At 35.6% G+C, this 14,558-nt stretch overlaps 1 protein-coding gene across 4 annotated transcripts in view; it reads left to right on the top strand.

Annotated features, from left to right (window-relative positions):
• ANAPC1 (anaphase promoting complex subunit 1) overlaps positions 1 to 14,558 on the top strand; it is a 91,803-nt gene that overhangs the window by 28,632 nt on the left and 48,613 nt on the right. For 3 of the 4 annotated variants that reach the window (XM_088026420.1, XM_028122371.1, XM_028122370.1), the window contains 8 exons: positions 1,903 to 1,977; positions 3,938 to 4,206; positions 5,437 to 5,528; positions 6,445 to 6,593; positions 9,713 to 9,791; positions 10,215 to 10,251; positions 10,345 to 10,415; positions 12,778 to 12,956. In XM_088026420.1, the coding sequence (XP_087882546.1) occupies positions 1,903 to 1,977; positions 3,938 to 4,206; positions 5,437 to 5,528; positions 6,445 to 6,593; positions 9,713 to 9,791; positions 10,215 to 10,251; positions 10,345 to 10,415; positions 12,778 to 12,956 (951 nt within the window). The remainder of the gene's footprint in view (positions 1 to 1,902; positions 1,978 to 3,937; positions 4,207 to 5,436; positions 5,529 to 6,444; positions 6,594 to 9,712; positions 9,792 to 10,214; positions 10,252 to 10,344; positions 10,416 to 12,777; positions 12,957 to 14,558) is intronic. The other variant, XM_088026421.1, reaches the window with a different exon arrangement.

Raw genomic sequence — 14,558 nt, 5'->3', positions numbered from 1 at the left:
GAAGTTGAACCTCTGCTGAAGGCCAGGCATGATGCCAGGCTTTTCAGATATTCATTAGGCAAGATAGTTCCTCTCATGGAATCGATAGTCTCAGGAGAAGGCAGATAAGTATTTTACATCAGTTTATGATAAAGGTCAGGGATCTACAGAAGCGTATAACAAGTTTGGGTAACTTGCAGAATATTAAAATAATGAAAATAAAATAGATCCATATATGCCACAAACGTATCTGTATCAGATAGTTTCTGTTGTTTTTCATAACTCTAGGTCTTATAAATGTAACTATAGCAAGGACATTCTTTGTGATTGTGGTACTTAGAATATGTGAGAGAGAGAATGTGTGTATGTAGGTGTGCACATATGTGCTAAGTTTTGGTTGAAGGTTTAGGTGAGATAGCTAACAGAAATGCATCTGTTGCTTTGATTTTACTCTTGTCATTTTGTTTTTTGATAGTATTGTGTGTGAGTTGGACTGTGTTTTCTTTGAATGCTTCACGAGAAAACCTTTTCTCATCAGTTTTAAAAGTTACTCAGTTTTAAAAGCTACTTTATTCCATTTTATATTTAATATTTAAATGTCTTATATTTATTAAATATTGAAATATTGTAATATAAATATTCAGCTTTAAATTACTTTGTTGCTGTCTATCTTTAGTTTTTATATAGAAATCAGCTTTCATATGAGTGATACTGATTGACAAATATGTAAGTTTTTATAATAAAACATCGGAAAATAGCCATTGCCATTTATGGGCTTATGGTTGATGAATTGGTAGTTCAGTGCCCATGTGAAGTAGCAGAGGTGGCAAAGGTGATGCCAGGGGAACTGAGTAAGAGTGAACTTTGAGAAAAGTGCTTTTATGTAACTGTATTAGTTAGGATAGGCTGAATATAACAAAATCCTCAAAAGACGTAAGGGCTCACACAATAAAAATGTAAATCTTGCTCCTATAACAGTACTTAGCAGGTGAACAGGCTCCACAGTTACTAGGGACCCAGGCTGTTGGAGTATCTGCCATCTTCAACATGAGGCTTCAAAGATTGCCCTGGGGTTGACTCTGTCAGTCAGGTACAAGGGAGAAGTGCCTGGAGGAGCATACACAGGAGTTTTTCATTAACAGGGCCTGGAAGTGATAACATCCACTTTCTTTCTTTCTTTCCTTTTTTTTTTTTTTTTTTAAGATTTTATTTATTTATTTGCCAGAGAGAGAGAGAGCACAAGAAAGGGGAGCGGCAGGCAAGGGAGAAGCAGACTCTTTGCTGAGCAAGGAGCCTGATGCGGGACTTGATCCCAGGACCCTGGGATCATGACCTGAGCTGAAGACAGATGCTTAACCGACTGAACCACCCAGGCATCCCTAACATCCACTTTCATTCATTGTCACACTGTCACAGGGCCATACCTAACTCTGAGGGAGGCAGGGATATGTAGCCTGGCTGTGGGTCCAGGAGAAAGAGGAGAACTCTGAAGAGTAGCTACCTGTCTCTGCCATAGAATTGTTAGCCTGTCCTCTATAGACAAGACAGACTCTAAATAAATGTCTGCTTGGTTCTGACATTTGGCTAACATTGGGTTATACTTAGCATATTTGGGATATGGCTAAAGATCCGCGTTCTACTAAAGCAGTGGTGATTTGTGTCATCACAGAAGTTGGGGAGGAAAGGAAACCACCATTGCAGTGCCTGTGGGCTGAGGCACTGTACTAGATGCCTTCCATCTATGATTTCATTTCTTCTTCACAGTAATCTGAGAGGAAAAGTATTCATACCATGTTTTTCCAGATGAAAAAATGAGTTTTGGTGACTTTCCTTAGTTTCCATAATTGGTGAAGCTGATATCTGAATTCTTTGAGTTGATCAGTTAATTTATATGATTTTATCTTTTTTGGGGTTGTCTTTCAGTTTGACTTTGAAGGATCACTTTCCCCAGTCATTGCACCCAAAAAAGCAAGGCCTTCTGAGACAGGATCTGATGATGTAAGCATTCTTACTTCTTGCTACTACAAATTAATTTGTGGGTACTTGTACTAGAATCTACAGATGTGGTACTCTTGTTGATTTGTGTATATTTCTGACACCTTTTACTTCATTTTAATACTGAATAGCAGTTATCTTGAAGGTTGGATATGTTAGGTTTTCTGTGGTTATTCCTATACTTTTGTCTTTAATGATCATCTAAAAATTACTGAACATAGATAATACGCATGATTTGAGTTTGGATTTGTAGCTATTTTACTGCTAATTAATTCTCTGATTCAGGTTCTCAATCATACTTGATTCCATGGGTATATTCTTAAGTGATTAAGAAAATTTTTTTAAATTGAGGTATAATTTACATAAACGAAATGCTTAGATCTGAAGTTTACAGTTTGATCAACTTTGACAAATAAACACTCATGTAACCCATACCCCTCTCAAAACACAAAACATTTCCGTTACGGAAGTTTCCATGTGCCATTTTTAATTATTCCCTTCCTTCCCTTCCTCTATTCTTGAAGCAACCACTGATTTGAATTCTATCACTGTAAGTTAGTTTTGCCTGTTCTAGAACTTGATATAAATGAATTAATGTGGTACATAATCTTTGGTATAAAGGTTTCTTTCATTTAGCGTGATGTTTTTGAGATTCATCCCAGGTGTTGCAGGTATCAGCAGTTTGTGCCTTTTATTGCTGAGTAGTGTGCATATATCATAGTTCATTTATACATTCTTCTGCTGATGGATACCTAGGCTATTTCCATTATTTGGCTTTTATGAATAAGGCTGCCATCGTATTCATTGACAAGTATTTGTGGACATATATTTTCATTTCTTCTGGGTAAATACCTAGCAGTGAAATTGATGGATCAGTGCTGGTTCCCAGACTCATTACACTACATTACAGTCTGACCAGTGATAAATGAGAGTTCCTCTTGTTCTTCATCTTGGCCAGCATTTGCTGTGTGTCAGTCTTTTTCATTTTAACTATTTGAGTGTATAAAGTAGTTTCTCTTAGGTTTTAATTTGCCTTTTCCTCATGACTAAGGATGTTAAACACTTCTTTATGTGCTTATTAGCTACTTATATATCTTTTCGTCAAGTTTGTGCTCAAACTTTTTACAGTTTTTTAATTGGGTTTTTAAAAATTTTTATTGAGCTGTAGAAGTTTTTTGTATATTCTGGATATGAGTTCTTTGTTGTGTACATTTTGGGAATATTTTCTCTTGGTATATGATGAACAGATTTTTAAAAATTTTAGTTACTCATCTTACCGATTTTTTACTTTTATGGTTTGTTTTTTCTGTATCTGGTCCAAGAGTGTTTAAGTTAGAATAACACACTGTATTAAACTTTACAAAAACATCAGTAAATTCCAGGACCTGAAAATAGCATAAATCATATTCTCTCAACACAGTAATAAATCAAAGTAAAAACAAAAACAGACTCAGTACTTGGAAAACAGAGTACAATCAGTGTGAATACAAAATTCAGTTGGTTATTGGGTTGTAATTGCTAGCTCCAGCATCCTATAAACATAGATGAATATACTAACCGGATACAAGTAGACTTCTCCCCTTACCAAAACACAGATCAGTGTAGTGGTCACTAAACTTGCCTATCTACACTTCCCACCTTTTATTCTTTACTTTTGGCTTCATAAGAAATCACCTAAGATAATCTTAATTTTCTTTCTCAATCTCTATAAATAGTGGGATTCTTTCAGTCTCTTTCCTAATAGGGCATGACTAAAATTTTTCAAATGGGTTTTGAAAAGTGGTTTGTCTTAATGTCTATTGCTGGCATCTGTAAATTGCTTAGCTATTTTGATGTGGGTCTGATTTTTAAGCATTGTGATTTTTTTCCCAACTTAATATGAAAATAGAACTTGAATTGTTTTAATGATGACATTACAAGGAGGCATTATTTAAAAAAATAATATCTTCTTTATTTTTCTCAGGACTGGGAGTATTTACTAAATTCAGACTACCACCAGAATGTTGAGTCTCATCTTTTGAATAGATCTTTATGTTTAAGTCCTTTGGAAGTTTCACAGATGAAGGATGAGGATTTTTCACAGAATCTCATTCTGGATTCTTCTACACTTCTGTTTACTCATATACCTGCAATTTTTTTTGTTCTTCACCTTGTCTATGAGGAGCTTAAGTTGAATACTCTAATGGGAGAAGGAATTCGTTCACTTGTTGGCCTTCTTGTTCAGTTGGCAAGGTAAATATTGTTTGTAGATTAGAAACTACCAAGAGGTCCTTAGATGACTTGATCTCAGCCATGAATATCATATAGGAACCTTGCAAATAAATTTCTGAAATCTACCTTTTCAGAAAACCAGAGCATTTTCTATAAACCACAGAGTGTTTGAAGGTATTGGCTATGTAAAGGCCTTGTGGGCTGTTATGGGGTTCTTAGTCTTTATCCTAAGATTAGTGGGAAGTCATAAAGGTGTCTTAAACAATGGAGGTGACCTGTTCAGCTCTTCATTTTGACAAGCTGACTTGGCTACACTATGGTGGGCATTGTATAACACCTGCTGTTTTATAGTAATACCTAAATTCAAATAGGAGGTATAGTTAACACAATCATAGTTTACATATATGAATTGTAGGTATTATGATCCCTGTTTTAATGATGATGAAACTTTTCTCAGTTTGTTCCTAAGAACATGAATATTGTTTGCTAGATGAGGGTTCTTTTTGCTGTGTTTTTGTTGTCTCAGTCTGTGGTTATCCCTGTCTTTGAGGCTCTTGTAGTGTATCCACAATAAGATTGTGTTCGGCACTGAATTCTGAAGGTCGTATTTAGATGCTATTTCAGCCTTTGTGACCCTTGGTAATAAAGTTGAATTTGAATTGAAATGTCAAACTCTTGAGTTAAGATTATAGCACACTTTCTAATTTCTGTGCTCTTCCTTGAGACTCTGAAATTCTTTTCCGAAAAGTGGCAGTTTTAATTGATGGTCAGTTTCTCTTATGACGAATCATTACTAGCATGAAAATTCTTTTGTAATGAAATGACTTCCGAACTCTAATCATGACTTTCTGAAATAAGTAACATTTTTATAATGTTTTATATTTTTAAAGCTAATTTTTACATAATATTTCTTATTTAATCTTCAAAACTGAGTGAAGGAGGATTTATCTACTTTCTGGAAGAAAATACTGAGGCTCGTAGAGATAACTTGCTGAAGACAACAGAACTAACAAATAATGGAGAAACTAGTTTAATCTCCATAAAATTTATCTAGCAAAAAGTTTGGGCTGTGTTTGTTATATTGGGCACTTCAAGGTCCAGAAATAGAATAAAAGGACTCTAGATTTGATTATCTTCTTTGTCATAAGTTTTTTAAATTGAAAAGTTGAACTGATGAATCCTAACTCTGTGGGGGAAAATGCTCTAATACTTTTCTTGTGATTTCTTTTTTATATGCTCTTATTGTTTTAGGGATTTAAAATTGGAGCCTTATGTAGATCATTACTATAGAGATTACCCAACACTTGTCAGAACCACTGGACAAGTGTGCACAATTGATCAAGGTAAGTGTTTGTGCCATTAAAGATTATCTAAATGGTGAGTGATGTTTGCTCGTATCTTTCTTGATGAATAGCACTGTATTTCTTACCTTACTGTCTAAGTCAGAGGTGGTATTTTTCCATCAGGTAGATTTCAGTTTGTAGTGTTTGATCTCTGACTTACAGTAAGAGATAACAACTTCTTTGGTGTGTGGGGAAAGTTTTATCCATCCCCAAGTGCTAAGGATGCTTTGCCCTAGACCTGTCTAATCAGTAGCCAATAACCGTATGTTATTTAAATTAATTCGTACTGAAAGTTCAGTTCCTTAGTTGCATTAGCCCCATTTCATGTACTCAGTAGCCACATAGGATAGTGGCTGCCATATTGGATATTACAGATATAGAACATTTCCGTCACCACTCTATTGCCTTAGATCTTGAACTACGGTGACTCAAGATCGCGGCCCAATTGTTAGAGTGGAATCCCAGGTTTCTCTTGTTTTCTCACCTTTAGGATTAGGGTACAAAATTTTGGTTAGATTCTTCATATACCTTGAGTATAAGAATTTGCTAAATTTCCATCCAGAATGGGATAAGATAGTAGTCATTTACATTCTACATATTATAATATAGTCAGTCATTTTCTGTGACAGAAAACATGAAGTATTTTGGAGAAAAATGTTATTCTGATTGTTTCCAAATGGCAGATACTGATTATTTTCCCTTTAGAATAAAATTGTATTGTTGGGCGCCTGGGTGGCTCAGTTGGTTGAGCATCTGACTCTTGATCTTGGCTCAGGTCCTTCTCTCACGGTTGTGGGTTCAAGCCCCATGTTGGGCTCTGCACTGGTCGTGGAACCTACCTTAAAAAAAAAAAGAATAAAATGGTATTATCTTAATGTATTCTTGTGTCTTTATAAATGTTTATCTAATTCTAAAGGTCAAACAGGATTTATGCATCATCCATCATTTTTTACTTCTGAGCCACCAAGTATTTATCAGTGGGTGAGTTCTTGTTTGAAGGGTGAAGGAATGCCGCCCTATCCTTACCTTCCTGGAATCTGTGAAAGAAGCAGACTTGTAGTCTTGGTATGTATTACCTACCTTGTTTATTTTTTTCTTTTTAAACCTAATTTTTAAAATTACACAAAAAAATTAACTTTTTTTCATTTTGTGTACATTTCTGTGAATTTCAGCAAATGTATAGGTTCATGTAATTACCACCATAATTAGGCCACAGAACAGTTCCAACACCCCCAAAACTTCCCACAAGCTTTTGTGATTCATCCAAGTTCTTGCCTGTGTCAGCAGTTTGTTGCATTTAATTGCTGAGTGCTAGTCCTTTGTGGGGTGTTTCACAGTGATTACCCATTCACCCGTTGAAGATATTTGGGTTGGTCCAAGTTTTTTAGCAGTTATGACTATAGCTCCTATGAACATTTATGCCTAGGATTTTGTGTAAATGTAAATTTTCATTTCTCAGGGATAGATACCCAAAGGTGGGATTGATGGTTATAAAAATAAGTATTTTTCAAAGCAACCATACCATTTTACATTCTCACCATCAGTTATGAGAGTTCCAATTTTTCTACATCCTTGTCAGTTTTGGTATGGTCATGATTTGTAATTTTTGCTATTTTTTGATAGATGTGTAGTAGTATCTCATTGTGGTTTTAATTTGCATTTCCTTAATGGCTGATGATGTTTTTAGAGTTCTAGATAGGAGGTTTTGTCAGCTATGTGGATTGTAAATATTTTCTTCTGGTTTGTACCTGTCATGTCTCATCATTCTCTTAATGTTTCTTTTAGCAGAGCAAAAATGTTTAATTTTATTGAAGCCAGTTTATCCAGTTTTTCTTTTAGATAGTGCTTTTGGTATCTAAGAATTCACCGTTTAACTTCAGGTCACAAGTACTGTCTCATGTGTTTCTTTGCAGAAGTTTTATAGTTTTATGCTTTATACTTAGATCTATAATCCATTCTGATAATGTTTTTTTCTTTTTCTTTTTTTTTTAAAGATTTTATTTATTTATTTATTTGAGAGAGAGAGAGAATGAGAGAGAGAGAGAGAGAGAGAGCACATGAGAGGGGGAAGGGTCAGAGGGAGAAGCAGACTCCCCTGCTGAGCAGGGAGCCTGTTGTGGGACTCAATCCTGAGACTCTACGATCATGACCTGAGCCGAAAGCAGTCGCTTAACCAACTGAGCCACCCAGGCGCCCTGTTTTTTTCTTTTTAATAAGATGTGAGGTTTAGGTTAAGGTTCTTATTCCATTTGGATGTCCAAATCTTTTAACACCATTTGTTGAGAAGACTCTCTTTTCTCTATTGCTTTTGCACGTTTGTCAAAAGTTGATTTGCCACAATTTTGTGGATCTATTTCTGGGCTTTCTGTTGTTGTCCATTGATCTGTGTTGCTGTCCCCATTGTGTTGATTACTGTAGCTATATAGTGAGTCTTAAAAATTGGTTAGTGTGATGACTCCTTTTGTTACTCTTCTTTTTCAAAATTGTTTTAGTTGTTTTGTTCCTTTGCCTTTTCATTTAAATTTTATAATCAGCATGTGTATAGCTACAAAAAAAATTCTACTTGAATTTTTTTCTCCAAAGAAATGCATCTTTACTTTAAAAAATTAGTTTACTTTGAATAGTTAATACATGTGCAAGATCAAACCTTCAAATCGAACCGAAGGACTTTGGTAAAGGTGAGTTCCTTCATGCTCCCATTCCTTGGTCCCTTCTCCCAGGGGCAGCAGGCCTATAGGTCCTTTGTGTACCTTTCCAGAGATGGGGCCTTCCTAGGCTTATAGGAGAACCCCATGCTTTTGTCTCCTCCACAGATATCAGTGGACTGTAAATGTCTTTGTACCCCACATGTCTTTTCCTTATTCTGCATTCTGCTTTACTTCATGTTGAGAGAGGCTTCAGAGTCCCCTGTGGCTCTGAAACAGACATGTAAAATAGTGATTCTTCTTTTTTAAAAAAATGATGGTAAAATCTACATAACATGATGTTTATTATTAAATATTTTTAAGTGTAGAGTTAATTCAGTGACATTAAATACATTTACAGAATATTAAGAACATGTTAATCCCAGAACTTTCACATCCCTTGATACCTGTGTCAAAACATTTTAAGTAAAACCACCAAATATATTGGTCCTGTCCAACTCTGCTGAATGGGGGGTAGACTTGGTGTAATCTCTAGCCACAAAGAGGAGCCAGAGAAATATGAATATACCAAGTTGGTCAGCCTCCAACTTAAATTATGTTAGTCAACTTACAGATATTCATATTATGACTTTTTTTTTGTTAGATACGATGTCAGTTAGGTTTAGGAATATGTCACTTGCAATGCTTGTATTGGTTTGGAATATAGGATTTTTTTTTTTTAATTTTTTTAAAGATTTTATTTATTTATTTGACAGAGAGAGACACAGTGAGAGAGGGAACACAAGCAGAGGGAGTGGGAGAGGGAGAAGCAGGCTTCCCGATGTGGGACTCGATCCCAGGACCCTGGGACCGTGACCTGAGCCGAAGGCAGATGCTTAACAACTGAGCCACCACGGCGCCATTAGAATATAGGATTTTTAAGATTCTCCAGCATTGTAGTAAAATTTTAATAGAATTGTGCTTTCAGGGAAAAAAAAAAAGCTACTTGCAGGTGCAGCTCTTGGTGGTAGTAGCAAGTAGCAAATATTCAAATGAGAACTTTGAAGGCCAAAGTGGAGAAGGGTGTGGGTTCACCTAACAGAAACAGTCCAGGTGTCCATTAGTTTATGAATAGAGAAAGTTTGGTAAATCTGCATAATGGAATACTACTCAACAATAAAAAGAAACAAACCACGGATGCATGCAGTAATGTGAGTGAATCTCAGAGGCATGCTAAGTTAAAGAAGTAGGACATAGAAGATTGCATATACTAAGATTCCATTTATGCGACATTATAAAATAGGCAAAACTATAGGGAAAGAAAACAGGTGAGTTGTTTCCGGTGCTGGGTGTAGGAGGAGTGGATTGACTATAGAGGGTATAAGGGAGATTTTTGGTGTGATGGGAGTTTTCTATATCATGACTGTAGTAGTGGTTATATTACTGTATAATGTTTGTCAGTACTCAGAGCTGTACAACTAAAATGGATGAATTTTCCTATAATTCCTGTAATTATACCTTGTTTGTTTAAAAAATAATGTTAATTTTCTCCTTATGCAGAGTATTGCACTCTATATACTTGGTAATGAGAGCTCTGTTTCTGAGGACTCCTCACAGTATTTATCCAGAATAATTATAGGTAAGTCAGTGTAATGTTAGGCTTCCCAAAATGAATTATTTTTTCCAAAACAAATTTTTATAAATGTTGATATCAGAGTTGAAATTAAAAAATGAAAAATTTCCTAAGTGCTTTAGAGGCCATGTTTTGCCTCATTTTAGAGGTGACCTCTTGTACTGGTCTAGCCTGCAGTCCACAGCTGATTTTCAGAGGCCAGGAGTACTTCAAATTTAACAATTTTTTTGTGTTTTCAGTGTACATAAAAAGGACTATTTTAGCCTCAGGAAAATTATTACACTTTCCAGTCACCAAAGGACTGCTTATTTTGTTATTTTTTAGGAGTTATTTGTTAGTGAATTTTTATTTCCAAATGTCTTCTGTGTGTTACATGTTTTCTTTATGAGGATAACTATCAAAATAAAATTTCATTTTGTTGCCTTTTAGCCCCCCAGAAGTCACAAGCAGAACAAGAAGAAAACAGGTGACTTTTATTCAGATTGTGCTTGTATATTAAAAATATAAAGCACTATTGTGTTTTACTGTTGAATAACTTCATGTTTCATTCCCCTTACAGGTTTAGTTTCAAGCATTCTACATCAGTTTCTAGTCTAGCTGAACAATTAGTTGTCTGGATGACTAATGTAGGTAAGGTAGTCCTTGTTACTTTTTACATGTCTTTGAGATGCTGGTGAGAACCGCCTGCTTTCCCCAGGTACCTCCTTCCTCAGTAGACCCTGTTTCCTCCCAGGGAGCTAGAACTGGGTGGCAGGACAGGGTCTCTCACTCTGTGAAAGGGTCCTGCAAGACCAAGATTGTGGCATATCAGGCCACACTTCCTTTCCCGGACCTTGTCACAACTTCCATATCATAATCCTGCTGTACCAGCTTTTTATCTCTCAGTGGGTAAGAAATGTTTATTTGCCCTTCTAGGCCAGTCAGAGCTGTGGCTCTGTAGTCATTACACGTTCAGACTTGAAGACATTGTAATACTCACATATCAGAAGGGAGTATTTCTGGCAAAATCTAAAAGTAATTATACAGACATTTCAGGGTATGCTTTTGAAGAATATAGGCTAGTGATTTAGGCTCCAAGATGAGGCAGTTGGGAGGAGGGAAAAGGAGGAGAGAAGTTCCCTATTCCCTTTTCCCAAAGCCAGTGCTCTTAGGCTTTAAACGGAGTAAAATACTAAAGACATTTTTTTGCATTTAAAATGAAGAACTAAAAAATTTAAATTACAGACATGAAGGTAGAAAAAAATGGCAGTGTTATAGAATAGTATGTTATAAAGTAATGGTGTAATGAATATTACAGGATGTCTGAATTCTTAAAAAGTATTTTAAATGATTTCGCTTTTTGCTGTTTTTTTATATGCTCCCTTAAAAATTACAATAATTGTCCTATGGAATTACAGATAGGATACCTATGCCGAAAAATATTAGATGAGTTAGTTCTATTTATATATTACATATTATAATATTTAATAAAAGTGTTATTCTCATAAGGAAACCTTTTAATAATCAACTTTAAATATTAATAAATAATATATAATAGTATAAAATCTAGCCTGGTGATGGGTATTAAAGAGGGCATGTTCTGCATGGAACACTGGGTGTTATATGCAAACAATGAATCATGGAACACTACATCAAAAACTAATGATGTAATGTATGGTGATTAACATAACATAATAAAAAAATCATTAGATTTTTAAAAAAAATCATTTTTTAAAATGATTAGAAAATCATTTTAAGAAAAATAAATTTTACCTGAGGATTTGAAAAATTTTAAATATGAAGTGTGGTAAAATATAAAAGAATGTATAAAATGTGTAGAGAATAATAGTAAGGTGAACATTGTTGTGTACTGGTCACCTACCATTAGAAATAGAACATTACTAGTATATTAGAAGGCCCTACATCTCTGCTCCATGTGATAATCTTCCTCTCTCACACACCTTTTTACTACCTGTAATCACGGCCTTACCTAAATTTTGTATTATCTCATTTTCTTTGTAGTTTTACCATCTTTATGAACTTCATGTAAATGGATATAGATATAAATTATTTTTTTCCACTCACTTCATCCATGTTGACTTGTGTAGTAGTAAGTCATTCATTTTCACTGCTACATACTCCATTGTTTGACTATAGCACCATTTATTTATCCATTCTATTGATGATAGCATTTGGGCTGTTTCCTCCCTTCCCTCTTTTTGTCATAGTGAATAGTGTTGCTACTGAATATTTTAATAGTTGTGTCCTGGTGCACTTGTGTACAAGTTTCTGTATGGCCATTAGTGGACCATAGAGGTGGACCTGTCTGTACCTGCCATGTGTTTTCCAAAGCGATTGTACCACCACCAGCTGTGGGTGGGAAATACTGTTGATTTACTTTAATATTTGTCTATCAAGTGAGTGAAATTATAATTTTAGTAATTTTAATTTGAACTTTCCTGATCACTTTTCATATGTTTATGGCCTATTTGTTTCCTCTTTGGGAAATGTCTTTTTGTCTTTCCTGTCTTTCCTATTGGGTTGTTTCTCTTTTCCTTAAGGTTTTTAGTTCTTTTATTATTATTTTTAAAAGATTTTATTTATTTATTTGACAGAGAGAGTGAGTGAGAGAGCACAAGCGGGGTTGGGGGAGGGAGAGGGAGAAGTAGACTCCTCACTGAGCAGGGAGCCTGCTGCAGGGCTCAATCCCAGGGCCCTGGAATCATGACCTGAGCTGAAGGCAGACGCTTAACTGACTGAGGCACCCAGGTGCCCTGATTTTAATTCTTTAAAGGACCTTTTTTTTTTTTATTTTTTATTGTTATGTTAATCACCATATATTACTAAAGGACCTTTTATACTAATCCTAGATGTCAAGATACTAGTCTGGTAGTAAGATGAAAAAAATCGATTTCTCTTTTGTCAGGATAGATGTTGATTAACTTGAGTCAGAGGATAATTGGGACAGTGGCAGGTCAAAATGAAAAATTTTCTCCTTTACTTTAATCACAAGGTTTCACTTTAAGAGACTTGGAAACTCTTCCCTTTGGAATTGCTCTTCCCATCAGAGATGCAATTTACCACTGTCGTGAGCAGCCTGCTTCAGACTGGCCAGAAGCTGTCTGTCTCCTGATCGGACGTCAGGATCTTTCCAAGCAGGCCTGCGAAGGAAACTTACCCAAAGGGAAATCTGTGAGTATCAACATAGAAAGTTCCAAGTTCAGATTTAGTTTCAAAATCAGAGTAGTAATATTCTTCATTTTTTTCTTAAGTCTTTTTATAAGTGTACATATCAGTTTGTTTTATACTCTATGCCATAGGGGGTTTATAATTGGGCAGATCTTCTTATTTATGAATTGAACATGGGAACAGGAGATTTTATGAAGGCTCTGTCTTGCCTAAACCTTTCTTTCCTTTAAGTCAGGAAAAGTGCTGAGTTAGTAGATTCACTACCATGACTCTTTCTCTGCTTGTACCATATTGGTAATTAACTACTTTGTGACTGTTAGGTAGAAAAAGGGGGAGCACATGTATCCTCACTTTGAATATGTAACTTTTCTCTTTCATACTTTTTTAATATGTTGAATTTCTTGAATTTAACCTTCTAAACAGGTGTAAATATATCTGTTTAATCACATAAAACTGAAGCTCCAGGAAAGGGTTTTTTGGGAGCTGGGATGGGGGACACTAAAGTTGTTTAGAAGATGTCTTAGATTATTCCTCCTGAAATTCTATCCTTTGTCAGTCTTCCTCTGCTTTTATGAAGAATGGGTTCTGAGAAGCCTACAAATAAAAAATGAAATACATCATTACTCTCCAATTATCTCCCTTTTTTTTTTAAAGATTTTATTTATTTATTTGAGAGAGAGAGAATGAGAGAGAGCACATGAGAGGGGGGAGGGTCAGAGGAACCCGATGCGGGACTCGATCCTGGGACTCCAGGATCATGACCTGAGCTGAAGGCAGTTGCTTAACCAACTGAGCCACCCAGGCACCCTCCAATTATCTCCCTTTTAAAATCAGCCTCTTTTAAAAACTTAAAAGTGGAATTTCAACTACTTTTTCTAGAACTCTATTTAACTTAAAAAAATATAAATGGTAGTACTGCATTACCCTGAGGATCATAGAGGATTCAGGGATGGTTTTCCCACTCTTGGTGACTCTTTTACTTTGGGTTTTTTTTTTTAGAGCGAGTAGGAGGGGGCAGGGGGAGAGAGAATCCTAAGCAGGCTCCACCTAGCATGAAGCCCGACACAGGGCTCAGTCTCACGACCCTGAGATCATGACCTGAGCTGAAATTAAGAGTTGGATGCCCAACCAACTGAGCCACCCAGGCACCCTGTTTGTACTTTGTTTATATCCCCAAGAGAACAGCACAAATTTGCCTCATCTTTTGAACCAACACATATTAATCAAAATACTGTAACTATTTATAATCCAATTACATCTTAGGCTATTAATGCTTCTTCAGAGCTTCAGAGTCTGTATCAGAATTTTATTCCTAACATTGGAGTTGCCTACTGGATCTATGAGAGAAGCAGTTTCCGTGGGATCCCCTCTCCAGCAGGGTTGGCCCAGCATATCTCTCTTTTAATCTACACTCATATAATAGCTTTTAGTTGAATTAGTGTTTGTCCTACTTTAAACAGAAAACCTTTTGTTGTTTTTTTTTTTTTTTGCTAATAATATGATTATCCTTTCCTTTACCAAGATAAGTTTTAGCATTTAGACCTCATTTGTTACTATGAGTGAGAGCAGTTTAACATCATTAGCCCTAAAAACAAATAGTATTGA

This window comes from Eumetopias jubatus, unplaced genomic scaffold, assembly GCF_037043125.1.
Source record: "Eumetopias jubatus isolate StellerSeaLion01/CBP00866 unplaced genomic scaffold, mEumJub1_p1.0 scaffold_9, whole genome shotgun sequence".
NCBI lineage: Eukaryota > Metazoa > Chordata > Mammalia > Carnivora > Otariidae > Eumetopias > Eumetopias jubatus.
Note: the sequence above shows the minus strand (reverse complement) of the source record. Positions and strands in the feature narration are given on the sequence as shown.